Source organism: Halichoerus grypus, chromosome 12 (assembly GCF_964656455.1).
Source record: "Halichoerus grypus chromosome 12, mHalGry1.hap1.1, whole genome shotgun sequence".
In the NCBI taxonomy this organism is placed as follows: Eukaryota; Metazoa; Chordata; class Mammalia; order Carnivora; family Phocidae; genus Halichoerus; species Halichoerus grypus.
In genome coordinates this window covers 86,286,966-86,314,218 of record NC_135723.1, presented here as the reverse complement: position 1 = coordinate 86,314,218, position 27,253 = coordinate 86,286,966, and the positions used below count along the sequence as shown (strand labels likewise).

Genomic DNA, 27,253 nt, shown 5'->3' with positions numbered 1-27,253 from the left:
GAGCATGAGCAGACCGGGAGGGGATTCTGGCTGGTGCCCCAATGAGAGCAAGCAAAGCAGCATGAATGATATGTGCATCGCCTGTCACAGGCAAGAGACCCTTGCAGGAGGGGACCGTGGTTGGCCCGAGGAGGTCCATCAGATCATGCTCTGTGCCTCAGTCATCCATCCTTAGCCTGGGATGAAGCTCAGGGAGCCACTCACCGAAGTCATGTCAGACTTCTTTAGGTCCCAGCTGTGTGCTGTTTCCTTACGAAGATGACAACCCTAGTCCTGGGTACTGTGCAGCTTCCCGTCTCTGAGCCATCCAGACACCCTGCTCGGGCCCCACAACCCGCCTCAGCTGTCCTTACAGCCAGTGACGGCTCTCCTCCCTGGAGCCCTTTCCCCGTCCTGCCCCGTGGCCAGTTCATCGACAGCCCGGGGCGGCTCCCCGCACTGCTCTGCGCCCGCTCCCAACTCCCTCTCGCCTGCTGTGTCCCCAGGCCCGCGTCGGTGGCATGGAGTACTCCCCGGGGATGGTGTACGTCGCCCCAGACAGCCCGCTCAGCCTGCCCGCCATCGTTAGCATCGCCGTGGCCGGCGGCCTCCTGGTCATCTTCATCGTCGCCGTCCTCATCGCCTACAAACGCAAGTCCCGCGAAAGTGACCTCACGCTGAAGCGGCTGCAGATGCAAATGGACAACCTGGAGTCACGAGTGGCGCTCGAGTGCAAAGAAGGTACTTGGTGACCCGGGACCACAGCCCCACGCCCGAGGCTGTGCGTGCGCGTCGCACATGGGCGAGCGGGCTGGGCACCTGCGGGCAGTGCTGGGGGCCGGGCGTCTGACCTCTGACTCCGGTCTCCGAGCTGCGTCCAGACCCAGCCCATATCCCAGCAGACGCAGCCCCTCCCTGGGCGAGGCCGCCCTCCCCCCAGCCCTCGAGGTGCCCCCCTTCCCTCTCTCCCCAGGTCAGCAGGGGTCCTTTCAACCCCCCAAGGGCAGTCTGCAGCCCCGAGTCCTGGCCGCAGGGGTTTGATGCTCTCCACTCGGGGAGAGTTTGGGGGTCTGGACATGCGGCGGTCAGCAACCTTGAGCTCCCTTCCTTAGGGAGGACAGTACAGCCGTAGCTCTGATTTGAGATTTAGAAGGAAGAGGGTTTCACAGCTTATATTTTTAAAAATTACCAACACCACCATGATATGAAATCAGCAGCATTAAATCCAAGAAGGAAATTTAGGAGTCAGACTCTTGTCGCCCCAGGATATCATTTCGTGAGTCACCCTCGGAGGGTCTGAGTGGGTTCTTTGCTATAGATTTATTCTCGGAGTCAATCCAGCCTGTACCTGGGGCCCTCCCATCCTCACCAGGGAAGCCGTGGCTCCGTCTGATGGGGAAGTGGGCCCGTCCCATCCCTTCACTACATCCTTAGCTGTCAACATGGCATCAGCCTTGTGGGACTGTTAATTACTGCCTTTTATTATATTTATGCTGCTTAATTTTTTTTCTCCGCAATGTACTCTTCCCTCTAATTAGGTGTAGTGATTAGAATCTCTTTTATGTGTGGCAGGCACGAGGCTTTGAATGTTGGAGGCGCTTAGTGACTTGAAGGAAGGCTGCAGACCGATAAAAAGCCAACCCCCTCCTTCTCCTCCCCGCCAGCTGAGCACCCCAACCGGGAGGGGGCAGAGAGGGGAATGCCAAGCCAGGTTCCTCTCAGAACATTCTGGAGAAGGAGAGATGAGAAGCCAGACAAGGAGTCCAGCCGTAGAGTGTCCACGGAGGCACCAGGAGAGGGCCTTGGCTTCTGGCTCGGGGGAGAGCTCTCCTGCACGAGTGGGCACAGAGAGAGATGTAAAGCAGAGCACACGGAGATGAGCCTTGAAGGCATTTGTCGGGGGAGCCCAGAGCTGGCCCTCGGACATATAAGGGGCAGCTTGGGTCCAGGGAAGGTGACGCCCCAGAGACTTGGCAGTAAGCCAGGACGTCACCTACACACAAACCCAGAAGAGGCCCAGCCTAGGCCCTTCACTGCCTAAACTTTACACACATGTGCATCACTGTCCCACACACTCACCGACGTACACACACACTCAGATGGTCACACACACCCGCGCATGCCCACACGCACGTGACACACACTCCCACACACCCATGCTCCTCAGTACACACAGGACTGCTGGTCCTCAGTGCTTTTGGCGATGGTACGGGCCAAAAACCATCCCGACTCCTTTCATACACGCGAGGGCGCACACACTGGTGTAAGTTCCACTCGGAAGCGTGAGTCACTTGCCTTGAGAGGGACGCTGTGCGTCCGGGTGACCATGGTGCAGGAACAGAGCAGCCCGGGGAGGCCTGCAGGAGCCTGTCCAGGGGGCCGGGTGGTGTCTTGTTCTATCAAAGAAGCAGCACTGCTATTCTCAAGAAGGCCCAGAAACCCGAGATCCGGAGGCCCAAGTTGGCACTGTGGGGTGCAGCGGGGCCCCCGTCCTCAGTGCCTGGGCCCGCCATGTTGTGTTCGTGTGATCAGCAGAGCCCACAAAATACTTTTCCCCGATTCTGGTGTTTATAGAAATATTAAGAAGGATTGCATAATCAGTGCCCGCTGGCTGTTCTTTGCCAGCATGGGCTAATCCATCCTGGCTGGGTGCGAGCATGCGTGTGCAGCAGGCGTGCATGCGTGTCAGAACGTGTGTGCACGCCCAGGGGAGAGGCGGAGCAGGAAAGGGCCTGGCGCGGCATTTCTGACTGCCTCCCAGGGCGGAGGGCAGCCTAGGAGGAGGGCCGTGCTCAGGACTGAGCGTGATCACAGCTTCGGTGCCGTGTAACCACCTGGGCCATGTGCTGGACATTCTTGGGGGCCAGAGGGAAGGGGGTCTTGCAGCTCCATGGTCATCGGGAAGCCTGAGCTGCCTCCACGGACAGCCATGCCCACATGCAGATCATAAATCACCACTGAGTGGCATCACCTTGAGGAAGGAAGGATAAAGATACGCCCCACATATGTATCTGGAAGGAATGTATTAGTGTGGTGGAGGCTTCATCTGGCCCCACTAGTGGTTTGATGGTTCCAGCTGCCTGGCCCAGAACTGGGACTGCAAAAGAAATTATTCTTAACTTTTCAAAGGAAGACCACTCTAAAAATGCAGAATTGGGAATAGACCCCCCACCCCTGGAACCTCTCCCCTCCCTCCCCCATCTCTTGATAGGGGTGTCCCCCCACCCCCAGCATATTCTGCAAACCAAAACCCTTCATCTTCGGATGGGGAGGCACTTCAGATCCCAGCAGCAGGACAAATCGGTGGACAGCCCACCCCCAGCCATGCTTTGGAAGGGATCTGGCCCAAGACTCGCCTCCTTGTGCTACATCTTTCTCCCCTTCCTATGTCCTTCACCCCAGCTACTTAAGACATCCCGCGTTATTCCTGCACACTGGCGGTCCATTGCCCATGTCTCCCAGGGGCCTGGGTGAGGGTTCCGAGCATTCAGACTCAGGGTCTGCCCCAGCCGGCATTCTCATGGGCTTCCCTTTGTACCAGCTTTTGCCGAGCTGCAGACAGACATCCACGAGCTGACCAGTGACCTGGATGGAGCTGGGATCCCCTTCCTGGACTACAGAACCTACACCATGCGGGTGCTGTTCCCCGGAATTGAAGACCACCCGGTGCTCCGGGACCTCGAGGTGAGAAGCAGCACCCACGACCAAGCCTTGCTCCGTCAAGGTGTTAGTGTGGAGAAAGGTATCGGTGACCTTCAAGTGCAGCCACCTTGTTGGGAGGTGAGAAAGCTGAGGCCAGGGAGGGGACGTGATTGACCCGAGGCTCCCCCCACTTGTTGGTGCCAGCCAGGCGGTCCCTCTGCAGGAAATGGGGCCAAGCCAGGGAGGCTCTGAGCAGAGATGGGAGTAGATTTGGGTCCTAGAGGTCATGGATTCCTTGAGAATTGAATGGAAGTTGAAGGAAAAAAACTTTACCTACATGCAAAAACCAGACAGTGTCGTGAGTTCATGGCCCCCTGTTTAGGAAACCACGATATAAGGGATTTCACCAGATAGTTGGTGCCCAATAAGTATATGTGGGGAAGATAAGGGATGCACTGGGGAGGGAGGTGGGAGTGTGCATGATAAGAACATCGCTGTCTTTTGTACCGGCAGGACCTCATCTTTTGAACATTTTATCCCACTTACTGTCTAGCATGGTATCTGGCTTATGCATATATTCATATTACACTTTGTTCCAAAAGGGATTTGGGATGACTCATAAAGATAACTACCAGAGAAAAGTGAAAAATACAAATGAGGAAACCAGGGCAAAATAATAATCATAAGGAATAATCGCCATTAGTTGACGGCGCACTAATCTCCGGGTCTGGTTTTAAGGACTCCGGGTGTATGTGTTGATTTAATAGCTCACAAGCGGGCTGCAGACGGCGCGCTCATTTTAGAGGCAACAAAGCTAAGGGCACTGGGGCCACCTGCTGGGACGGGGCGGGGCCAGGATTGGAGTCCCTCAGTTAGACTTCAGGGTCTGTGCTCCCCACGCCAAGACCTTGCACGTCGCTGTCGTGCTTTACGGCTCTGGACACTTATTAGGAGGGATCAAAAATCTCCAGCCAAAGCAACCACAGAGAATACGACTAATTCCAAGATGTATAGCATCCCTAACATTGCAACAGACCCATCGCTCAGCGGTCGCACAATTTTGCAGGTACTGACCCCTGTGGGAATGTCTGCATAGCCAGTCCAAGGGGATGTGGAGGCCCCTCTACAGGCAGCAGAGCAAGGCCCCAGGGGCTTCGGGGCCCACATGCGTTTCTCCGTAATTGTTGAATACGGTGTGTGCCCGTGTGTGTATGTATGTGCACACGTGCGTGCTTCCATAATGAGGTCACGGGCACTTCTGTCCAGAGGAGGGTCCCCTGGGCTCCTCAGTGGATAGATACCCAGAGGCACTTCCAGAGGCCGTAGATGGTGGGCTCTGTGTCCTCACTGAGAACACACCTGTCCCTCTGTCTATACATCGGCTTGTGTGTGTTCATGTCTAGGGTATACGCGTGTGTCCTATATGCAGATGAAAACCCCGTCTGTATCATGATATCCTATCCATTCTCTTGGTCTCACTCTTCTTGCCCGTGCCCTCTCTCATTCTCATTTGTTTTTCTCTTCCATTTATCTTTTTTCCAGCCTCATTTTCACTTGCTTCAAAATCCCAGGGTGTTTAGTCCACTGAAGGCTATGCATTTTCCACATGCACCTGCATCTCCAGAGATTCTCAGACTCTCAGGCCAGTCTTGGCACTAGTTTAACACACACCCAAGGACAGTACACTCCCAAGGACTGGCCAGGGCAGTGGCAGGAGAGTTATAGGGCTCATTCTTCCACAGGATCTCATGGGCGGTTGTGCAGGTTGAACACTGCAGTGCTCCAGATGGCATCATTCATATGTGACACCTCTTGGAGTTGTTCAGTGCACAGCCTGCCTCACTGTCTACAGCAGCCCTGTTCCCCGAGGACCAGAATACAAATGATTCCTTCTCATTGCCCTTCTGAACTATACCAAGCCCCTTGCTGAAAGCTGGTGGAGTCTCTACCCAGCTGTACTTCTCCAGGCCTCCCTCTAAGGTCAGTTTCCTGTGAGAAGCAAGACGGGCTGCTTCCCAACTCCTAGCCTTATTCTTCAGTGAGGCACACAGCCGGGAACCCAGCTCAGCAAGCCAGACTCAACAAGCAGAAACCCCCAGCACCCTCACCCCTGCCCTCGGAGCCCTGCGTGGAGCCAGCTCCCTGCTCCACTGTGCGGCTCTGGTCCTGCCTGCCTAGCTCCCTGACACGAAGCACCCCCAAACAGAGGCTTCTGGGGCAGCACACTCCACTCCCTGCCAGAAAACTGCAAGAGCTCTGGTTCAGCACCGTCTTAGAGACTGATTTCTGAACTTCACGGTGACACGAGCTACCCCATGGGCTGAACACACAGGAGGGCACCCCCAGAGCCGCACCACCAGGAGTCCCTGACTCCCCTCGTCCATCTGTCTGGCACAGGTGTCAGATGAACCCAGCCCCGGGAAGGCCGCAGAGGAAGGCCTCTGAGAATCAGGGCTGCTGGGTTGTAATCACGTGAGCAGCCTGGATGACGGACTTGCGAGTCGTTCAGTGCACAACCACGGACTGTGGGTAGATACCCCGCCCCTGCCCCAGACCCTTCCTTTGGCCCCCGTTACGTATTACATCACGTCCTACAGTGACCTTATTCCTCATCTGGCATGTTAACGTTTCCCTTCACACCCGAGGCTTCTCTCTTCTTCCTTGCCTTCATCACGAGGGGAGACTTAGTTCCCTGCTCATGACGGAGTCAGAAGCCGCCTTCGCACACTTCCCTGAGTTGGAGCTCACAGGATGGCCAGACTCTGAGTCAAACAGGTCACACAGCTTTTCTTGTTTCGAATTGTGGTAAAATATGCATCACAGAAAATGGACGATTTCAACGATTTTTTACATGTGCAGCTCAGAATCAGTAAGTACATTCACACTGTGGGGTGACCATCACCTCCATCCATCTCCGGAAGGTTTTCATCTTCCCCCAGTGAAACCCTGTCCCCGTTAAACACTAACCCCCCATCCCCTCCTCCAGAAACCACCGTTTCACTTTCTGTCTCTATGAATTTGACGACTCAGGGACCCACATGTCAGTGGAATCATATAATATTTATCCTTTTGTGACTGATTTACTTCACTTAACAAAGTGTTTTCAAGGTTCACCCATATTGTAGCATGTGACAGAATTTCTTTTCTTTTTAAGCCTGAGTGATAGTCCGTTGTATGGATGCACCACGTTTTGTTTATCTCTTCATCTGTCAGCGGACGCTGGGCTGCTCTGGGCTATTGTGGACGCAGCTGCTAAGAACATGGGTGTGCGTGTATCTGTTTGAGCTCCTGCTCCCAGTCTTGTGGGTATATACCCAGAGCATATGACTTTTCCTTTCCATGAAACTCGCTAATTAATTAATAGAAATCCACTTTTACTATCGCACATTAGCCCGGGGCTACGTGAGATCCAGCATCCCATGCAAGATACAGGGATCTTGCCTGGACTGTTCTTTTCTGATTTGTTTCCAACCCTGTCTTACCACTGGAATAGTTTCTCCCCATTGGCTTTCTGAGTATGGAAATATTCCCGGGAAAGGCACTGACTAATCTAAAGCAATGTTTCCCGACATTTTCAGCCATGGGGCTAGCTGCCCACTGGTTGGGTATGAACAGTAGATGTGTGAGAAGAAGGAGGTGTTCTCTGGCTTTAGTCTGCCCTGGACATAGGCCACCAGTCCCCCCTCTTTTGTGACCATCTGGTGAAGGCCGGGCATGTGGGAAAGGGGCTATCTAGGCACTGGGCACACACCGATCCTTTATTTTTTTTTTTTAAGATTTTATTTATTTACTTGAGAGAAAGTGTGAGCGAGACAGAGAACACAAGCCAGGGGCACCGATCCTTTAAAAACAGGGAGCGAACAGTAACCACACACCCCATTCTTAACCTATCCATGTCTCCTAAACTCTAACCTGTTGGGTTACAATTAAAATTTACTATCCAGTTTTATACTCACAGGCTTCAACTAAATTGTCAAACCAACTGGTGAATAAAGACAGTCTTGTTTCAGAGTGGCATTTGCTTAGGGAGGCGGGGGGTAGCCAGTTACAAAGGGGCATTGTTCTGGATACTCTTTACCAAGATACTCCACTTCCATCTCCCCCTTCATAAAATGGGGAGAAAAGTCCTACCTCCAGCACCCCCAGACACTGGGCCAGTGTAGCCATTGTCTTGGAAACTCCTGGGCACAAGGGGTCGGTGAAAAGCCGCCAGCAGAGTAGAGGCAGGTAATAAAACTGCTGTTAAGGGCGCACCGTGTGTCCCGAGCACTTTACATACATTATCTTATTTAATACTCGTAAAACATTATGACGGGAGCACTCATACTCTCATTTTACAGACAAGGTAGTCGAGCCCAGACGTGACAGAGCTTTCCTCCATGTAGGAGGCAGTTAGTCTCTCTGATTGCGAACCCTGGGCTGCTGGCCCACATGCCGTGGCCCCGTAGCTGGCTTTGCTGCACCTTCCTTCCCAGGGCCCCAGGCCTTGGTGCCCAGAAGGCGTGTGCAGCCAAGCCACGAAGTTCAGAGCACGTCCTCTTACCAGACGTGCCACCTGGCCAGCCCTCTGTCCTCCTCTCCTCTCCAGGGGCCCCAGTGCCAAACCCGGCCATGGCTCCTCTGCCCTGGATGGCCAGCCTGAGCTGCCAGGCTCTCAGTCACCTCCCAGGCCCTGGGGTAGGACTAGATGTGGCAAAGGATGGGGAGGTTGGATAGGGACTCGGGAGCCAAACATGGGTTTGGAAATCCAGCACCTTCCTGTACCAGCTGGCTGGCCTTGGCTCCTACAGTAGCTTCTGTGAGGGGCAGTTCAGAGGGCACACTCACTCTTGCAAGGTCCTCAGCAGGCTTCGATGGAATGACGAGTACAGTGTGCAGCACCGCGCACTGCTCATGGCGGGTGCCGAAGAAGTAGTGATATCTATCATCAGTAGGACAAGTTGTGGAGACGTTGCTGTGGGGGGATTGAAGGACAGAGGAGGTAAACTGTGCACACGTGTGTCAGGGGTGGTCCCAGAGCTGGGAGGGAGGTCAGCGGGACACACAGACAGCTGGGTAGACTGAGGCCGGGCTGAGAGCAAGGTGAGGCTGCCTCCTACCCTTGTCCTTCCCTTGCCAGCCCCTGTGGAGTGGGGAATGGGGTGGGTGGTAGGCAGGATGAAGCTGAGATTGGGCCCACCACAGGGAAGGAGGAGTTTGCCAGGGGTGGCCGTGCAGAGAGCCGGAACATGCTGCAGCCAGGCCCTGGCTCCGGTGGGTTCCCATCTGTCTCCAGGGTGCTGCCTTCCGACAGGGCCTTCCGGAGGGGCCTGCTGCTGACCTTCTGAGGGCAGGCCCAGGTCTGACTGGTCTGTCTCCCGCCTGGGCCTTGCCCTGAGCCTGGAACACAGGGGAGCTCAATGCGTGAGCGGAACGAACGTTCCAGCTCTGCATCTGCCCCCTCCTTGGACCTGGGGCAAACAGGGATTCTCTGGCCACCCATCCCCCCCAGTTTCAAGCTTCTGGAGTCAAGTGGGATGAAACTGCTGCCATTCAGTAAACACGACTGTGTGTCCGGCTTTTGACACACCGTCTCCTGCAGAGGTCACACCAGCCCCGAGATGGCAGGCCGTGGCGCCGACCGCCCGGGTGCACGGCCTGGCCCTGACACGTCTTTGTCTTGGGATCTTGCGAAAGCCCCCCACTGTCATGAGGCCCTGGGATAATAATGGGACCTACCTCGTAGGGGGTCGTGTGGCATAAATGGGTCCATAGTTCTAACGCATGTAGACAGCACTCAGCAGAGGACGATCGACATACGCACCAGCTGTTGAAGGAATGGCGGAGTCTTCTCAGGGCCCCCGAACCAGTATATGACTGTGACAGTTAACCCAAGCTCCGCTGGCTCCAACTGCATTCTGCACTGCCGCATACATGCTGCTCCTTCCCGAAGATCCCCGCGGGGGAGACACAGCCCCCGCCATGGCACCTCCTTTGGAGGCCCCTGCCCCCCCAGCACCCCACTCCACGGAGGGTGCCCTGCTCTGTTCTCAGACGGCTCCACCTTGATGCCAGAGGCCATGTTTATTTGTTAAGCAACCTTTTTGTTTTACGGAAGAATACATACAGAGCAAGCAACGCACACGTTGGCAGAACACAGCTCAGAGCATTTTCCCCGAGTGAACACAGCCATCAGCCAGCACACACATCAGGAAGTTGAATGCTACCAGCCCTCCACAAAAGTCCCCGAGTGTCCCCTTCCAGTCCCAGCCACCCCCCGGAATCACCATTTTCCTGCCATCGTTGATGGTTTTTTAAAATCTTTATTTAAAGGGTATTACACGAATGGCCCTCTTCCTTCTGATTTTTTTCATTCAATGTCTGCAAGATGCATCCCAGCTACTGTGAGTGGCAGAAAGCCCTTCACTCCCGTGGCCGTGTGGCTTCCTGCTGGGTGAATATGCCGCAGTTCCTGGAGCCATCCGCTGTGGCCGGGCATCTGGCTGTTTCCAGTCTGGGGCCGTGACGGGCAGAGCTGCTGTGTCCCCGCGCATCTCAGAGATGCGTCCTCCGTGCCTAGCTCGGCCGCTGGCTAGTGTGTGCTGAGCGGACGGTGCCCCCATGCAGGTGCCTCCCGATGAACAGAAGATGCGGGCAGGAAGATAAAACCTTCTTCCTCCCCTTTCCCTGGGTCTCAGAGGAGTCTCTGGGAAAACATCAGACACCAGAGTCAATCAGGGAGCACCTGAGAGACTGGTGGGCTTAATCTTCCCCTTTCCTTGGGTGAGTCACTTTGGGCCCCCAGAGAAGTTAATGGACTTGCCTGAGGTCACACAGGTTGGGGGTGACAGAGCCTGCGTGGACCCCATGAGTCCTGACTCTGAGGCCACACTGGTCTGTTAATGGGATCCACGTGGCCGGAGAAGAGTCAGCATCAGGTCAGCTGGAGGCTCAGGTGTGGTGATCCCTCACCCCTGGGGTCACCGGCCCCAGCCCCCAGCCTCCTGGACACCCCCCGGGGGCTGCCTGTGATGCTCATCTGCCGTGGTGCGGGGCCCCTCACCAGCTCTGCGTCACCGTCAGGGAAGAGCTCAGGCTCCCACGTGGATGGGGATCCCCAGTACTGTTCTCTCTGCGCCTCCCCTGATTCAGCTCCAAACCAGAGGCAGGGAGCCGCCGCGGGGATTAAGTAAACAGCACAGTGCCCAGCACCCGATGAGGGCTTGGTGCTGTTGGCCAGGTGGGGTGAGTGGCGGCGGGGGCTGGGGCGGCGCGCACGGCCCACCCCGTGGGGCAGACCCCGGGCCCGGCTGGCAGTCAGGACTCCCCCCCTCACCCCCCGCCCCGGGGGCTCCTCCACAGGTTCCGGGCTACCGGCAGGAGCGCGTGGAGAAGGGCCTGAAGCTCTTTGCCCAGCTCATCAACAACAAGGTGTTCCTGCTGTCCTTCATCCGCACCCTGGAGTCTCAACGCAGCTTCTCCATGCGCGACCGCGGCAACGTGGCCTCACTCATCATGACTGTGCTGCAGAGCAAGCTGGAATACGCCACCGACGTGCTGAAGCAGCTGCTGGCCGACCTCATCGACAAGAACCTGGAGAGCAAGAACCACCCCAAGCTGCTGCTCAGGAGGTGAGGGCCGGGCCCGGGGGGCGGGGGGCGGGGAGCGCGGAGCGCAGGTCAGAGAGAGAGCCCATTCGGCCTGGATCTTGTGCCTTCTGGGGAGATGGGGGCAGAGCTCCTGGAAGTTGCTGCCAAGTCCCCCAAGGTGAGGACTGACCTGCCTGGAGGCCAGGGCCCGCCCCATGCCCTCTTGGAAGAACCTGTCCGCCACAGCCCATCTGCTTACCCTGCTGTTTCTCTTTGGCCTCCTACATGCACTCTGCCTTCTCCTCTCTCTGTCCTTATGCTCCCTGATCATGACCCCTCCGACTGGAATTCTTCTCTCTTGGACTCTTGAGAGGTCATTTTTCTAGCCCCTGCCCTTACCTAAACCAGAACATGAATTAGGAGAGATACCCCAGGGCCTCCTGCCTGGGGACCCGCCTCAGCATCTCAAGATGGGAAACTTGAGTTCCAGGCAGCTCTCCCTGCTGTCTGGGACCAGCAGGGAAGCATCACCCGGGAGCTTGCAGGTAATGCGGAATCTCCGGTCCCAGCCCACACCCACTGGGGCAGAATCTGCAGGCTCCCAAGACACCTTGGTGACCCAAAAGTTCTATTGAAGTGTGAGAAGCCCTGGGCCAGCCTGTGTGTCCTTGCCTGATGCACCTGCTGGAGGCTCCATGCAGGTCCAGGGCGCTCCGCCCCACCCCGTCGGATGCCTCACTGGGGAGACCCAAATGACCACATGTGACCACTGAGCCATATCCCATGGCTTCGGCTCTATAGGACACAGAGACTCCCTGACTCCCTCCATGCTGCCCTTCACATCTGCCTCCTCCCGGAAGGCCATTTCTCATCCAGGCCGTTAGTGCAATGTCTTCAGCCTTCGTGTGGACAAAGCTGGAAAGCTCGCACGTCCGGCCATCACTCCCCGGCACCGTCTGCCTCTGCCTCTCTTCTGCCTTCTGTCCTCGGTGTCTGGGTCCGAGGCGGGGCCTCCTGCTTGGGCCAGTGGCTAGATTTGGCTTTCAGAAGTGTTTACCTCCGGCTTTTCCCCGGTGCACTGCGCATCCGCCCGCACAGCTGTGAAAGGCTGCTACATGCCGGAGCAATCATCCAGCTTTGGAAACAGCAAGGTAGATCATTTTGATTTTTGTTTTACTTCCACCACGCAGCCACCCACCGGCATAATTCTAGGGTTGCTGCTGCCTGCCAGAGCTCCCACCAGCGATTTCCCGGTGTGGCCTCGCTCTGGATCTGTGCGTCTCCGCCTCTTGTTTGCCACCCGCTCGCTCCCAGATGCTCTCTCTCCTTCTGCCCTCCTCCATCTCCCTTTCTTCCTCTTGCCCCCGGCTGGCCCCTCACTTCGACAGTCTTCCTTCTCGTCTCCTCCTAGTTTGCTTTGGAGCTGGCAACTGCCCAGCTGCCGTGGGATTGTAGCTATTTGTGTCTCCCGCCAACTGCAACTTCCGGGTCTATCCAAACATACCTGGATGGGCCGGTTGCTCTCCGAGCTGGCCCCATGCTCAGCGCAAGTTTGAGGCCCGTTTGTTTTCTCTACGTGGATGCAACCCAAAGGGTCTTCTGGCCCTACCCCTGCTGCTGTGGCTTCCCTTCCAAGGTAAAAGGATAAGTGGACTTGGGTAGCAGCACAAAGGATGCAAGTTAGACTCAAGAAGGCACTTCCTATCATTGCAAATGACACACTAGCAGCGTTCCAGGAGGAGTTCCAAAGGACTTTGAAATAGGATAATTTGGGCATCGCTTAGGATGAGCTAGGTACGCAGCTTTAGTCCGTGTCAGCTCTGGGAGTCTTTCGCTTTAGGTGAGGGGATCAGTCTAATCTATCTGGCCTTTGTCGCCTGACCCACTTCTCCTGCCACTTTCCTTTCTATCCACTGCCCAATTAGTATCTCCCGAGGTTTTTCGGTCTTCTTTTTTCACCCACCCACAGGAACTAGAAAGTTCTCTAAAGCTGTCCCATCCAATGTGGTAACTGCGAGCGACACGTGCCCATTCAAATGCAAATAATGAAAGGTGAAGAAAATGTAAAATTCAGCTCCTCAGACACACTAGCCACATTTCGAGTGCTCCGTGGGGACCTATGGCTGGTGGCTACCCCGCTGGACAGCGCAGAGGGTCTTCATCATCACTGCAGAGGGTGCCGAGGGACAGAACTGCTCCCGCACATTCCCACCGAACACCCACCCGGGAGCCTGACAGCAGCATGTCATCTCCCGGCTTCTGCAGGCACAGCTTGTCTCGTCACTCTGCGGTGTCTAGGAGTCCGTGGGATTCAAGTATTCTTTAGGATCTCAGGATTTGGCCCGAAAGCCGTAAGCAGCAAGATCAATGCAGGGTCATTCCCCCTGCGCTCTGACCGGCTTCTGTCTTTGTCTTGCTGTAACAGGACTGAGTCGGTGGCCGAGAAGATGCTGACCAACTGGTTCACCTTCCTGCTCTACAAGTTCCTCAAGGTACGATTGGATGTGGGCTATCTCTGGCGCTGCCTGTTACCCGCCCCCCAGCTTCCCTGCACACCCCAAAGCCCACATTCCCCAGGCCTGACTCTTAGAACCCCACCAAGAAATGCAGTCCCCCTCGTCACTGTCACTGTCACCGAGGGGGCAGACTCCTGACTGTCTCCGGAGACAGAGCCCACACCCGCCCCCACCACCCCGTCAGTCCTGGCATGAGAGACAATCCCCTGTCCTACAGGCCACGGGGAGAAGAGCCCATGAGAGGACCCCGTGTGAACCCTAAAGCCAAAGTCCCTATGTAAGCTCAAAACAATTCACCCCTTAGTTCCCTGCTTTCCCTCTTCCTCCCCTTCTGAGGACTTTGCAGCCCTGGGACTGACCTCTGTCTCTGACGGGCTGCAGAGGAAGCGGCTGGAGTGGGGTGGGGAGAAGAAACAGAGAGGGGACAGGAGGTGGGGAGGTGAAGAGGAGAGGGCAGACAGGAGAAGACAGGTGGTCCAGAGGAAGGGGGAGTTGACAACAGAGGAGGAGCAGGAGCAGGAGAGAACTGGAGCAGAGGAGTGGAAAGCAGCCCTTCGAGAAACAGGCTCCGGGAAGTTGGTCCAGAGTCCGCCCAGCCCGGTTCTTCTCTGCGTCCAGGAGTGTGCCGGGGAGCCCCTGTTCTCGCTCTTCTGCGCCATCAAGCAGCAGATGGAGAAGGGGCCCATCGACGCCATCACAGGAGAGGCCCGCTACTCTCTGAGCGAGGACAAGCTCATCCGCCAGCAGATCGACTACAAAACCCTGGTAAAGCAGCCTCACGGCTTTGCCCCGTGCCCCTGGTAACGGGGCTGTGGTCCCGTGCAGCCCCTGCCCAGCAGAGGGGACGGTGGAAACGCTGAAAAGCCACCTGGCCTGGGGTGGCCTGCTGCACAGGCCCAGCCGGTTGTCCCGCCCAGGCCTGTCACCCCAGACTCCCCTAGGACCCCCACATCAGGGCACCTGGATTTGGGGACCGGTAGCTCAGGCACGTCTGAGCAACACTTCAGCAGAGTCTAGTGTGGTTCCAAGCCAGTGCGCTGAACGTGGGGTCATAAGCCCTCACCAGCAGCGGGCGGGCGGATTGCACTCAGTGAACTCCGCATCGACTCTGCCAGGGTGGGGAGGGACACTTCCATGCAGAGCAGGTGGGGGCCCGAAGGAGAGGAAACCAGAAAGAGTTCCTTGTGTTTCAGAAGCCCACCTCTGCCCATGGGTCTAAGGTCAAATACCCCCATTACCTGAGAATGTGAGGCCGGATTGGCCTAGTGATTAACGCCTTTGTCCAGGGAACATGGGGATTCCCTCTGTCAAGGTTAGACCCCCTCTCTGATAGCAGCTCTCACCCTAGGAGGCAGCCGAGCTCCGCACGGAGGAGCATGAGGTCTGGATTGGAGCCCTGACTCGGCTTCTGAGCAGCTGGGTGATTTGGGGCAGGTCCCTCAAATCTCTCCGAGCTGGGGTGTCTTTATCTGAAAAAACGGAGGATAACACTAGAACTTATTTACACGGGGATAAATAATAGTGCATGCCTCCCAGAGTTGTCTGGAGGATGGACTGGGGCAAGGCGTGCGAGGCAGGGAGCACAGAGTAAGTGCCCAGTGCTGCTCACGGAGGCCCTGCCACCACTTTCCCGTGCCTGTCTGCCTGTCTGCTGGCTGTCACTGTCCTTCCAGGCCAGGGCGCTCACCCTCACTCTTGGCCCTTTTGGACGGATGTGTGATTTCCCACCAGGCCTCCGCTAGGAAAGGGGAGAGGATGTGAAAGAAGGAGGTAGAAAATAAGATAGCAGGTGTTTGGGGTGAAGCATGGGTGGAGACAGAGATGGGGGTGTGTGTGGAGAGAAAACAGATGGGATTTAAATGCACTTATGGGGAGGGGCGCCTGGGCAGCTCAGTCAGTTAAGCATCGAACTCTTGATCGCGACTCAGGTCGGGACCTCAGGGTCGTGAGATGGAGCCCCATGTTGGGCTCTGCACTGGGCGTGGAGCCTGCTTAAGATTCTCTCTCTCTCTCTCTGCCCCTCCCCTCTCCCTCTCTAAAAAAATAAAATAAAATAAAATAAATGTGCTTATGGGGAGATGAGACCCACACAGGCAGGGCCGGGACAGGGCAGAGCAGGGCTGAGCCGGGCAGGAACAGTGAGCCCAGGGTAATCCCAGACCCCAAGGAGAGCAGGGAGACGGTCCCTCCTGGCTGGGAATGATGGGGCGTGAGGCACCTTTCCCCCTCCGTCTTCAGCGGGCTGGGGGGTCCCAGTGGGCTCCCCTGAGGAGGCTTCAGAGGAGCAGCTGTGACTGGGGACCTTGCTTCCTTACAGTCACGTTCTGCTCCGGAGGAGACAGTTAGAGGCTCTGATTAAAATGAGAAAGGGTGGGGGTGGGGGTGGGGTGAGGAATCTTCCCAAAATAGAGACCGGAATAGATTTTTAATGAGCTAGAAGTACCACTGAAAGTCTCGTGCCTGGTCTCCCCCCACCCCTTCCTTTCCCATCCCATCCCCGTTCCTCAGGACCAAATCCAGCACAGTGAGCTGAGATGAGGCGCTGTCCCCAGATGGGCAGCAGCCTTGACTCCAGAGGCCAGGCTGCTTTCAGATGATGGGACTTAGGGTCCCTGTAAGGAACGTGGGGTGGGTCGGGAGAGCACAGCCATCAGGTGGAGAGCCTGGGGAAAGAGACATCTCGAGGGGAGGAGGAAGAAATTGCGATTGTTTTGCCCAGGGAAGAAAGGGCTGCAGGGAGATGTAAGGCCACCTCAGGCCTGAGGAAAGGACCTCAACAGGCAGAAGGTGAGCAGCCCCTGGCTGGTGAGGAGGGAAAGAAAGAAAGGGAAAGCTAGAGGAGCCCTGGACAGTGTGGGCCCACTGATGCTGTGGTTGTCCTGGGCCGGAGGGATACCCGAACGGAGAAGGGTGCTGAGAGGCTCAGGGCCGCATCACTTTATAGCTAGGAGCCCTTCAGTTGTGTGATTAATCGGCTTGACACTAGAACTGGAGCTCCCCTGTTCTGGGGCCTGCTGCTGGGAGCGCTTACTGGCATCACCCAGGAGCCTGCTAGTGGGTGCTCCCCGGGAGCCTGTGAGGTGCTGGGTGCTCGAAGCGAACAAAAACCCCTGAGTGATTCTATTCACATTAAAACTTGAGAAGCACTGAGCTAGCAGAAAAAAACAAAAAAGACAAAACAAACACCAGGCAGTTTGCTCAGAAACTAACCAAGGGGCACAGGAATGGGAGTGGGGAAGGGACGTTCTGGGTGGAGCTGTGGTTTGGCCAGTGGCCAGGAAACCCTGTCCCTCAGAATGGCTACCGGCTACCGCTTCTTCTCCGAATGCCCTGAAGCATCCCGTGGGGTTCTGCTAGGGCCACCATGAACCCCTGAGGCAAGTAGAAATGTCAGAAGGGCGGGTGCCTGGGTGGCTCAGTTGGTTAAGCGACTGCCTTCGGCTCAGGTCATGATCCTGGAGTCCCTGGATCGAGTCCCGCATCAGGCTCCCTGCTCGGCAGGGAGTCTGCTTCTCCCTCTGACCCTCCCCCCTCTCATGTGCTCTCTCTCATTCTCTCTCTCTCAAATAAATAAATAAAATCTTTAAAAAAAAAAAATTAAAAAAAATTAAAAAAAAAAAAAAGAAATGTCAGAAGGGCGTACTCAGGGGCCAGCCTCTGCCTCAGGGTCCCTCAGGGGAGGACGCCCAGATAAGGCTGCGTTGCTGCTTGGGGGAGGCTGAGCCCAGGGCAGCACAAAGTGACAGGCTGTGCTTGGCCACGGAGGGGGCAGCAAGGGTCCCAGAAAGCTTTAGAAGGATCGGCTGAGAGAGGGCACTCAGAAGGGACCCACGGTCCAGAGTTCCTTCCACCATTGTTTTCAGTTTAGGACATTTTGAAGGTGAGAGTTTGGTTTTGTAGATTGAGGAGGTTTTTTCCTGCTTAATGGAAGAAGCATGTTCCCATGTGAGCTCGCAGCAGTCTGGCTGCTAATGAAAGGCAGGCGTCCAGGGGCCAGGGTTCTGATTGCCACCACGTGGAGCGGGGGTGGGGGGAGGAAACTGTCGTCTGAGTCTGCAGGCCTGCAATCGGAGGTGGGGGCGTGCAGCGAGAGATCAGGCAGGGATGAGGTGGTGGTGCAGTGAGAGACCAGGGAGGGAGGTGGTGGGGGTGCAGCGAGAGACCAGGGAGGGATGGGGTGGGGATGCAGGGAAAGATCAGGCAGGGAGGTGGTGGGGGTGCAGTAAGAGATCAGGCAGGGAGGTGAGGGATCAGGCAGCGAGAGATCAGGGAGGGATGGGGTGGGGGTGCAGGGAAAGATCAGGCAGGGAGGTGGGGGGATGCAGCGAGAGATCAGAGGGATGGGGTGGGGTGCAGCAAGAGATCAGGGAGGGGGGTACAGTGAGAGATCAGGGAGGGAGGTGGGGGGTGCAGCGAGAGATCAGGGAGGGAGGTGGTGTGGTGCAGTGAGAGATCAGGGCGGAAGGCGCGTGGAGGGCTTAGGTGGCAGGAGCAGAGGGAGGGTGTGGGAGCCGGCGTGCCCTACTGTGGTCCCCCCAGCATCCCACACAGTCCCATCCATGTAGACAGAGCCCTCTCTGAGAACAGCAAGGGAAGAGAAGCCTTGGGAAATAGCCCAGAACTTTTTCAAGGAAAGAAATATCGCTTGGTGCTTTAAGCAGAGCCTTCATTTTTCTGACTAGTTCCAAAAAGAGACACCGAGGCCCTGAGCCAGGGTGGCCTCTTCTCCGAACACGAGGTTGCGGGTTCAGTGCCGGGAAGGCCTCTCCAGTGGCCTGAACCTGCATCTTTTTATTTTTAAAGAGCACATTAAGCTTCTTATAGATTCTGCAACCTCCAATCGGCCCCAAACCCTCACAAAAATCGAAGCTTATGAAATCTCTTGAGCAAGAAGCCAGATTCACATTTGTGTGTGTGTGTGTGTGCGTGCGTGCATGTGTGTGTGAGAGAGAGAGAGGGAGTGACAGGAAGGAGGTACCGACACACATGGAAGGTGGGGGTTCAGAGGTAGGCAGGGGTCTGGGTGTGCTGCTGAGAAAGTGCTGTGTGTGTGGCGTGCGTGTGAGAGAGAGCGTGCGTGCAGTGGTGTCCAGAATGCGCCTGGGACTCCGCAGTTCCTGCCACCCTCCCCCACACACCTCTGTTCCCCCTTCCTCCAGGTCCTGAGCTGTGTCAACCCAGACAATGCCAACAGCCCTGAGGTCCCAGTGAAGATCCTCAACTGCGACACCATTACTCAGGTCAAGGAGAAGATTCTGGATGCCATCTTTAAGAATGTGCCCTGCTCCCACCGGCCCAAGGCTGCAGATATGGACCTGGGTGAGTAGGCTGCCCAGCCAGGGGCTGCCCTGGGACTGGTCAGAAGCACCTTCTACGGACCACTGGAGCCAGGGTGCAGGGAACAGACATGCTCAGCTCCCAGGAGCCCAGGGAAGCCTGCCTCCATGGCTGTTAGTGAGCGCTAGGCAGAGAGGGGACTCCGTCGGCTGGCCGCACCACCACCTCTGGGGGCTTTGGAGTAGCCAGGGGGTGTCCTCTCTGCGTGAAGGGGATTCAGGCTGAGTCTGTGTGGTCCAAGATCCCGCCACCACCATTGTTAGCCCCCGAGCTCTTCCCTTCCCCTCTGTTCTGTGCGTGTCATTTTTGCTGACAACCTAAGGCAGGAGGGATCTGGGTCAGTGATGGAGGATGGAGAGAAAGAAGAGAGAAAAATGAGAGAGGACAGCCTGCTGGGGAGCAGGATGACATTTTATTCGAATGTTCCACGAATAGATCGCATAGCCTATATAAACAAGGGCACGCCACTTAGGGCCAGCTGTACTTAGATCCGGTTAAGGTTGGCCTGAGTGTTTAATGAGACACTGTCCTGGGGAAATCCTAGTAGGGAGCTCCGAGCTCCAAAGGGGCCAGGCTGAAGAGAGGCCGTGTGGCATCGTGGCTCGGCGTCACACCTGGGTTTGAGTCCTGACACTGTGAAGTCCCAGCTGTGTGACCTTGGTCCAGTTACTTACCTTTTCTGTGCCTTAGTGTCTTTACCTCTATGACAGAGATAATAGTAGTGTGGACCTCATTGTAAGAAAGAAACAAGATGAGGCATGTAAAAGCCTCTCGATGCAGGGCCTGGCCCCTAGCACACACTCACTTAGCCTTGGCCACTGTCACTACTGCTCAGAGAAGAACGCTGGTAAGGAGACGGCATGTGTCTGTTTGTTGATCCGGGCGTGGAGAGAAAGCGTTGATGTGTATGTGCTTGTGTCTGGAGATTTGTGGCAACGGAGGGGTGGGAGGACCTCCAGGGGCCCCTAATCCATCCATCGGGCCTCTAAGCTGCCTTCAGCTAAGCCATCCAAGACAGATGAGCATCTACCCTATTTTCTAACATCCAAAGGGAATCTTCATCCCCTCCCGCTGCGCCGCCCACTTCCCCCCAGATTCTGATGCCTGAAGACTCAGGATCGGGAAGTTCTGCTAACCCACCTCAACTCTTCCTGCTCCCTTTAACTGCCCCGCCTCTTGCTGGGCCCGTGGCGGCCCCTCACGCCCAGGGCTCTGACGCCCGGGGAGAGAGACTGGGCGAGCGCGTGCTCTCCTTCCCCTGGGAGGCGGCCCTGCGTGTGCTGCGTCTGGGACAGGGAGGAGACCTGTGTGAGAGTCAGGGGAGGGGTCGGGGGGAGAGTGCGCCCACCTGCGCATCCCAGAGCACCGGGCACTCGGGTCGGAGGGAACACTCGTGTCTGCATGCGGGTGATCTGCCGCCAGGAAGATCCCACAGACCGACGTGGGGAAGCCTCCTGTTGCAGAACCAGTGCGAGGGGACAGGGCTACCAGGAAGGAAGACTCCTGCGTTCCCCACCCCCAAACAACTAAGGGGGTTGTTCCATAATGGGTTTCCCGGGGAAAGCTGAGCTCATGGGGGGTGGCCAGGTAGCTCCCCAGTCCCTCTGTCTGTGTGTGAGAGCCATGTCAGTGTGCACGCTCGGCTTCTCAGTGTCCTTCTCTGCACAGTGGGCAGGGGGATAAGCTGGCATAGCGGGGCCAAGAGGAAGAGCCGTTATAAAAACCTTCGTGGGGAAGGTGGGTTTGGAAAGATGGTGCTAGAACACAGGAAGAGCTCCTGTGTGCAGGTGCATATCGGACCATTGCTCCTCTTGCTCGGGAATGGGGTGACTCCCCAGGAGGGAGAGCGGCAGGTGGCCTCGTCAGCCTCCACCTGAAGCACGGAGATGGAGTTTTTGCACCAGAATGCCTTCTCTTCCTTACCAGAAAAGGGCAGATGGTGGTGAAGAACACTCCAGCCTGTGGTGGTCTCCACTCTTCCTGGATCTTAGATAGGGCCGGAGCCAACGTTCTTCCGTGTCCTCTCAACCCCAAGCTAAGGGGGCGCCCTCTGGAAGCGCGTTCAGGGACCACACCTGCTTGATTTCCTGGAGGGAGACTTCGTGGCCAGTATCTGCTGCTCAGGATCGCCCTCCCCGCCTGGGATCTGCACACCCTGAGCTTGGGAGGGGAAGGGGCTGCTTCTTAGCTTTAGAAAATTGCTCCCTTAAAAGGTCTAGGGGTGCAAGCCACCCAGCAGATGGTGACTGAAAAGATGGAAAGCACCCCACGGCCGTAGTGGTGAATCATTCGCAGCGGAAGGGGCAGCCTCGGAGCAGCGGGGGTACTCCCTGCCTTCCCCCAAGGGAAGGGGCCCGAGCGGGGCTGCACGCTCTCGAGCTCCAGGCTGCTCCGGCCAGGGAGAGGCCGCCTGCCTCCCAGCAGGGGCTGTGTGTCCCGTGATGCACTGCTCACCACGGCTGCCCGCGTTTCAGCTCCCCAGAGACCACAGGGGCACCTGTCCCAGAGAAGGACCCAGGGACTACCCTGGAGGGATGAGGCCTCCGACAGCAGGGACAGATAAGGGGGGGAGCCAAAGACGCAGTCAGAGCCTCAGGGCCCCATCCTACTGGGGAAGGAGTGCTATGCTGAACTCCTCATAAAGGCCTCCCATGGTGGGTGCTCTTCTGAGGAATGTCCTTTTTTCTATTAGATCCAGAGCTTGGAGCTGCCCCAAAATCTCTGGCCTTCTTTCTACCAAAGCCAGATTGCATAACAAGGAAATGGGGCCTCCTCCGAGACCCAAATGCTTTTTCCACATGATTCAACTCAGCCTCGTGGCCCCCAGGGGGAGAAAGAAGCAAGGCAAGTTTTTCCCATCATGTAGGTGATAGTGCTTTAAAAGCCTAAAAGCAGTTTACAAATGTAAGGTGTGATTATTATCAAAAATTAATCTATGCCAAAGGGACAGAACATGAAGCACATAGGCCTGGAAAGGACTCAGCCACATGCCTTGGACAGGGGCAAGAGAGCCAGGCATCCTCCTTCCGTTCCCCCTTCCCCTAGCTGAGAGCATTGGGCAAAGGTTGCCTTCCCCCTCCTGATGTTAGCTCCTGGCAAAGCAAGGACACTTATCCCAGAACAGCTCAGAAGGGAGCAAACACATTTTAAGCCACCCCTGTAATTGTCCTAAATAAATCCAGCCCCAAACACCTCCTCCTGCCTTTCATCATCACTGTGGCCCCCGGCCCAGCCTGGCCCCTCATTCCAGACACTTCTATTCATTGCTCCTTGGACTGAAGTTCTCTCCCCTCCCTACCCCCACCTCCATCCACCCTTTCACCAGACTTTCCCAGGTGTTAAGCAACCAAGATGGGGAATGTATTAGGGTTCTCCAGAGAAACAGAACCAATAGAATGTGCAGAGAGAGATTTATTTTAAGGAATTGCTCACGTGATTATGGAGTCTTAGTCCATTTGGGCTGCTGAAGCATGATACCATAGATTGCACAGAAATTTCTCACAGTTCTGGAGGCTGGGAAGTCCAAGATCAGGGTGCTGGGAGACTTAGTGTCTGGTGCAGATTGCTTCCTGGTTCACAGTGGTGCCTTCTTCCTGTGTCCTCACCTGGCAGAAGGAACAAGGGAGTCTCGGGGGTCCCTCTTATAGCCACTAATTCTGTTCAGGGGGGCTCCACCCTCATGATCTTTGATCTCACAAAGACACCACCTCCAAATCCCTTCACGTTGGGAGTTAGGATTTCAACATAGGAGTTCTGGTGGGACACAACCATTCAGTCTCTGGCAAAGGGTCCAGCCAAGTTCAAAACCTGCAAGGTAGGCTGGCAGGCTGGAGACCGAAGGAGGAGCCCGTGTTGCAGGCCAAGTCCGAAGGCTTTCTGCAGGCAGAATTCCCTCTTGCTCAGGGGAGGTCAGTCTTTTCTCCTCTTCAGGCCTTCAGCTCACCGGATGAGGCCCACCTACATTATGGAGGGCAATTCACTTTACTCAAAGTCTAGCGATTGAAGTGTTAATCTCATCTAAGAACAACCTCACAGAAACATCCGGAAAAATGTCTGAGCACATAACTGGATGCCTAGGCCCAGCCAAGCTGACACATCAAATTAACCAGCACAGGAGCCAAAGTGAAGGACACAAGGCCTGCTTTCATTTCAGTCTGTTGGAATCTAGGGAAGGAAAGGCACCCCAGGGCAGGCACTGGGGGCTGCACCGGGTTAGGGACAACCTCGGGAGCGCTCAAAGCACAGTGGTGACAGGACCCCACTCTTTTATACAGGAGGCTGTCCTCAACCCGTTTATGTCCCTTTCCACCTGCAGGTATTGGGTCTAGGTACCCCCCGGCAGCACTAAACTCTTCAACCGATGTATCGTAAGAGCCTGCCTCGGGGCAAGCTCTGTGCCAGGCATGGGGGTACCAGTGTGAGCAGGACGAGTTCCTCATTTCTCTGCACGGCACCCCTCCCTCTGAGCCAGGGGACTCTGTGTCAGCAAAGAGGACATCACTGATGCTGGTCTGTTCCACTGCGCAGGAGAATCTACCGCTCAGAGAGGCACAGTGTGTGGGCCCTGGTCACACAGCAGGAAGGTGGAGAGAACACCCACATCCTCCCCGTACAGTCTCCCCATGAGCCTTGGCCTCCCGAGATTCCTCTGGTTTAAGGCAAAATGCTCTCTCAATAGCCCCTGGAACTCGGCCACCCCCTCTGTCTGGCCGTTCAGGGTTCAAGTCATGCTGAAAGGATATATATATATATATTTTCAAATAAGTAATTCCTGCATGCAATAAAAAGATACACTATCTTCCGAAGGAAATATAAAAAGTTCACAGCAGCTGTCTCCCCAGTTTGCATTTTCCGCTGCACCTGATGGGAAGGACAGATAAAGATAATGGGATTTTTTTTTCTCTCTCTTTCTTCTTTCACCTTCCTCTCTCCCCGGAAGGTGGAAGTGTAACAAATTGGATTGTGAGTGTGTCTGTCCTTTGTGCTTGGAGCCTGGAGCAGGGCACAGGGCTGCCGGGCAGGAGCTGTGAGAGAGAGAGGTCAGAGCTAACAGCTGCCTCTTGGTGCCGTGTGTGGGAATCCCAGGGCCGCCTCTCCCCCTCCCCGGTGCCCACCACCTGCCTGCTTCACTCTTCTTTGACACTGCTGGAGGGACCCCAGAGCCTCTGTGTCCCATACTCGAGAATATCCATTAAGCTCCAGCTCCTCTCTCCTTTATGGAGTAGCAGAGCCCAGCCTTCTTTTGCCCGCCAGTTTCCCCAAGAGCAACAACCAGCCAGAGCCGCGCGCCTTCCAGTTTACTGAGACTTGGCCCCTCGAGTGCAGACGGCACAGTCCCACCTGGGAATTTCTTCTCTGGAGCACCACATTTCAAAGTTCAGTTATTTTCTCTTTGAGAACTTGCTCTCACAATAACTAAAATACTTTTTTTTTTCTTTTGTAAGGAAACATATTTAGACGGTATGCCCCCCCCTGCTCCCAGATCAATTTTCCAGCCTCGTTGGCGGCGATGCTCTGATCCTGTCACGGCCCTTCCCCGTTCCGCTCTGATGCATGTTCCCACCTGTCGACAGGTGTCCAGCAGTCCTCATGTCTCCTCCTCCAGCCCTCTGCTCAGGATCCTGTCCTTGTGGGGTAGAGCAGGCCCTGGGCAGGGTTGGCGTGTGCCCCTGGTGAGAGCCTGCCCGCAGTGCCCTGGTGGGGGGGCAAGGTGGCCTGGGGCGGAAGTACAGGCATCCGCTGGGACGGTCCCTCGTGGATCAGGAGGGTTGGCTCAGCAGGACCACGCAGTCTGGTGAGCATATCCCTCCTCCCTTGCCTGTCCAGGTCAGCCCTTCCCAAAGCTTCTGTGATGGGTCTGACGAGATGTGCTGATAGAAAGAATGGAAAGGGGGGGGGGGTTTGCAAACCTTGAGTCCCCACCTTAAGGTAAAATGAAGTGCACGCGTGAATATGTGTGTGCATACATCTATGAGTGTGTGACTGTGCGTGTGCATACATGTGTCCTCGCCTGCATCTCACACCACAAGGGCCAGAGCTGGTGCAGGTTCGTGCTCCAGGGAGGGGAAGCCTCTCGGCATAGCACCTGCTGGGAAGTAGGGGACCCCCCAGGAGACAGGCCAGGGATGTGCTTGGGGCCCGGGCCTCCTTCCAGGGCTGTCCTGCAGATGAAGCCCCCCGTCCTCTATGCCCCGGCTTCCAGCTAATCCCTCAGCCACCTTCTCAAAACTTGGGGGACATGTCATGGTGCTCCCATCCCCTCTTCCCAGAGAATTTCCAAGCACTGTGTGGTCTACCTCCTGAACACCCACCCCTACATCTATACCCCAGTCCCCTCTGCCTTGGCCAAGGGCAGCCATCCCTACCTCCATGTCCCTCAAGAGCTCCCCCTTCTCAACCACCCCATCTCCCTGGCCCGCAGCTCACCCCCGATGCCTTAGCCTGGCTTGCCAGAGCTTTCTTAACCCACTTCTGACTTGCACATGCCTCTCCGGCCTCTCCTTTCATGGGGCCCCCCTGAAGGATCACGTAAGTGGCCCCTTTGGACCAGAGCGCCCGCCCCGCTTGCCCCTCAGCCCTCAGCCCCACAACCATCCCTGCCCCACTCCCCAGACGCCGCTCACTCTCCCCTCTACCCAGCCCCAATGCTGGGCCCGTGATTTGTCACGCTCCCTCCCAGCCCTCCACCCAGGGAGCCCTTCAGGAACCAGGGCTTTGGTTTTATTAGGTGCCATGCACTACCTGCACAGGGCCTGGTGCACCATCAGTGCTGGGCAGATGGTGTTGGAATGAGTGTGTAATGGGGCTCTGAGATTTTCTGGATCTGGATTTTCTGCACGGTGGCCGCAGGAGATGCTTCTTCCCATATGTCCTGGTCCAGAGCGCGCCTTGTCTCAGGATTCTCTGGGGCCATCCCTGAGCTCAGCGTCCCCCATCATTGGTGCCTGGAGGTAGTTTCCAGTCTCTCTCTGTGCCCCAGGGGCAGGCAAAGCTGTCTGGAGGCTGGGCATTCACCTGGAGGACGCTGGCCTTGGCCTGGCTGTCTCCTCACCCCTCAGCTGTTCTAACAGGGTCACCTCATACATACATAGCAAGGTGGGGACACAAAAGATATTTTTAGTGCTGTTTTTATAGGCAAGACAGAAGGAGCCTGTCTGGTGAAGGGTGCTGAACTTGGGATTGGGAGGCTGGGTTCTATTGATTTTCGTTACTGTCATTAAAACTAAGCATATGTTGAATATGCAACAGTACACAGAGCACAAAATGAGATACGCCCTTGCTCGGGGGGCCTCCTGGGCTGACCGAACAGCCACACAGACCGCCAAGCGCGCCAGGCCGCTGTCCTTCAGATCTGAAGGTGACCTTCAACCAGTCCAGCCTGCTCTTGGGTTCCTCACTGCCGGGCAGGGATGAGATTGCCAGAACCAGTGATGCCGTGTGAAGGGTGGACGGCTCCCAAGACAGGGAGAAGCCAGATGCTTTGGCCCTCGACCTTGTCCCTTCCTGGCCCTAGCACGACTCAGCAGAGCTCCTGGGCTCATGGTCATGGCAAGACAAGGTCACAAAGCAGAGCAAGAGCACCCCGGAGAGCTGAGCCCATGTCCACTATTTTGGTTTTCTTGAGACATGCCATGATGAGTCTGGGGAGAACAGAGCCCATGGCTGGTCTGGATGAGGGGTTTCAGGAAAGGAAGGAAAGTGTAACTCGGAAGTGGAAGTGTGTTCAGGCCAACAGGTCAAACTGAGGGCCCTGGCAGAGAAGAGGGAGTTTCGGGGATGAGTCTCCATGTTAGCCCAGTCCAATTATCAGGTGCCAGAGAATCCCATGCCTTCCTGCTGCACTCCGCACGCCCCCCTCCATCCTGGCTCAGCTCAGCAAGTGCCCCATGGCCTTGCTTCTTTCCTGCAGGCCCCAGGGATGGGGCTGCCAACAGCTGGCCCCCACCTCTCTGGCTTTCCATCCGTCAGGACTGAGAATGTCACTTGTTTACCTTTCTCATATTTCAGGGCAAGCCAGTGTTTCTGTGGCAATAAGGGTAACAGGCTCAAGAGCTCTTAAAGCAGGGCTAAGGGTTCTCCTCCTTGACTCCAGCTCATTATCCTCATCTTGGTACCTGGGGGAATACTCCTAACTTTGGGGGATAATAGCTAAAAGACCATAGTTGCTACCCCCCCACCGCCTGCTGGTACCCCACCAGAGGTCTCTTCTCA

General features: G+C 56.1%; 1 protein-coding gene across 2 annotated transcripts in view; it reads left to right on the top strand.

The window, feature by feature from the left end:
• Window positions 1–27,253, top strand: part of PLXNA4 (plexin A4) — a 419,546-nt gene that overhangs the window by 367,434 nt on the left and 24,859 nt on the right. The window contains exons 20-26 of one of the 2 annotated variants that reach the window (XM_078059576.1): window positions 486–720; window positions 3,521–3,663; window positions 10,963–11,231; window positions 13,615–13,681; window positions 14,324–14,470; window positions 18,865–19,024; window positions 23,358–23,546. In XM_078059576.1, the coding sequence (XP_077915702.1) occupies window positions 486–720; window positions 3,521–3,663; window positions 10,963–11,231; window positions 13,615–13,681; window positions 14,324–14,470; window positions 18,865–19,024; window positions 23,358–23,413 (1,077 nt within the window). In that variant the 3' untranslated portion in view covers window positions 23,414–23,546. Of the gene's footprint in view, window positions 1–485; window positions 721–3,520; window positions 3,664–10,962; window positions 11,232–13,614; window positions 13,682–14,323; window positions 14,471–18,864; window positions 19,025–23,357; window positions 23,547–27,253 lie in introns of those variants that run through there. The other variant, XM_078059575.1, reaches the window with a different exon arrangement.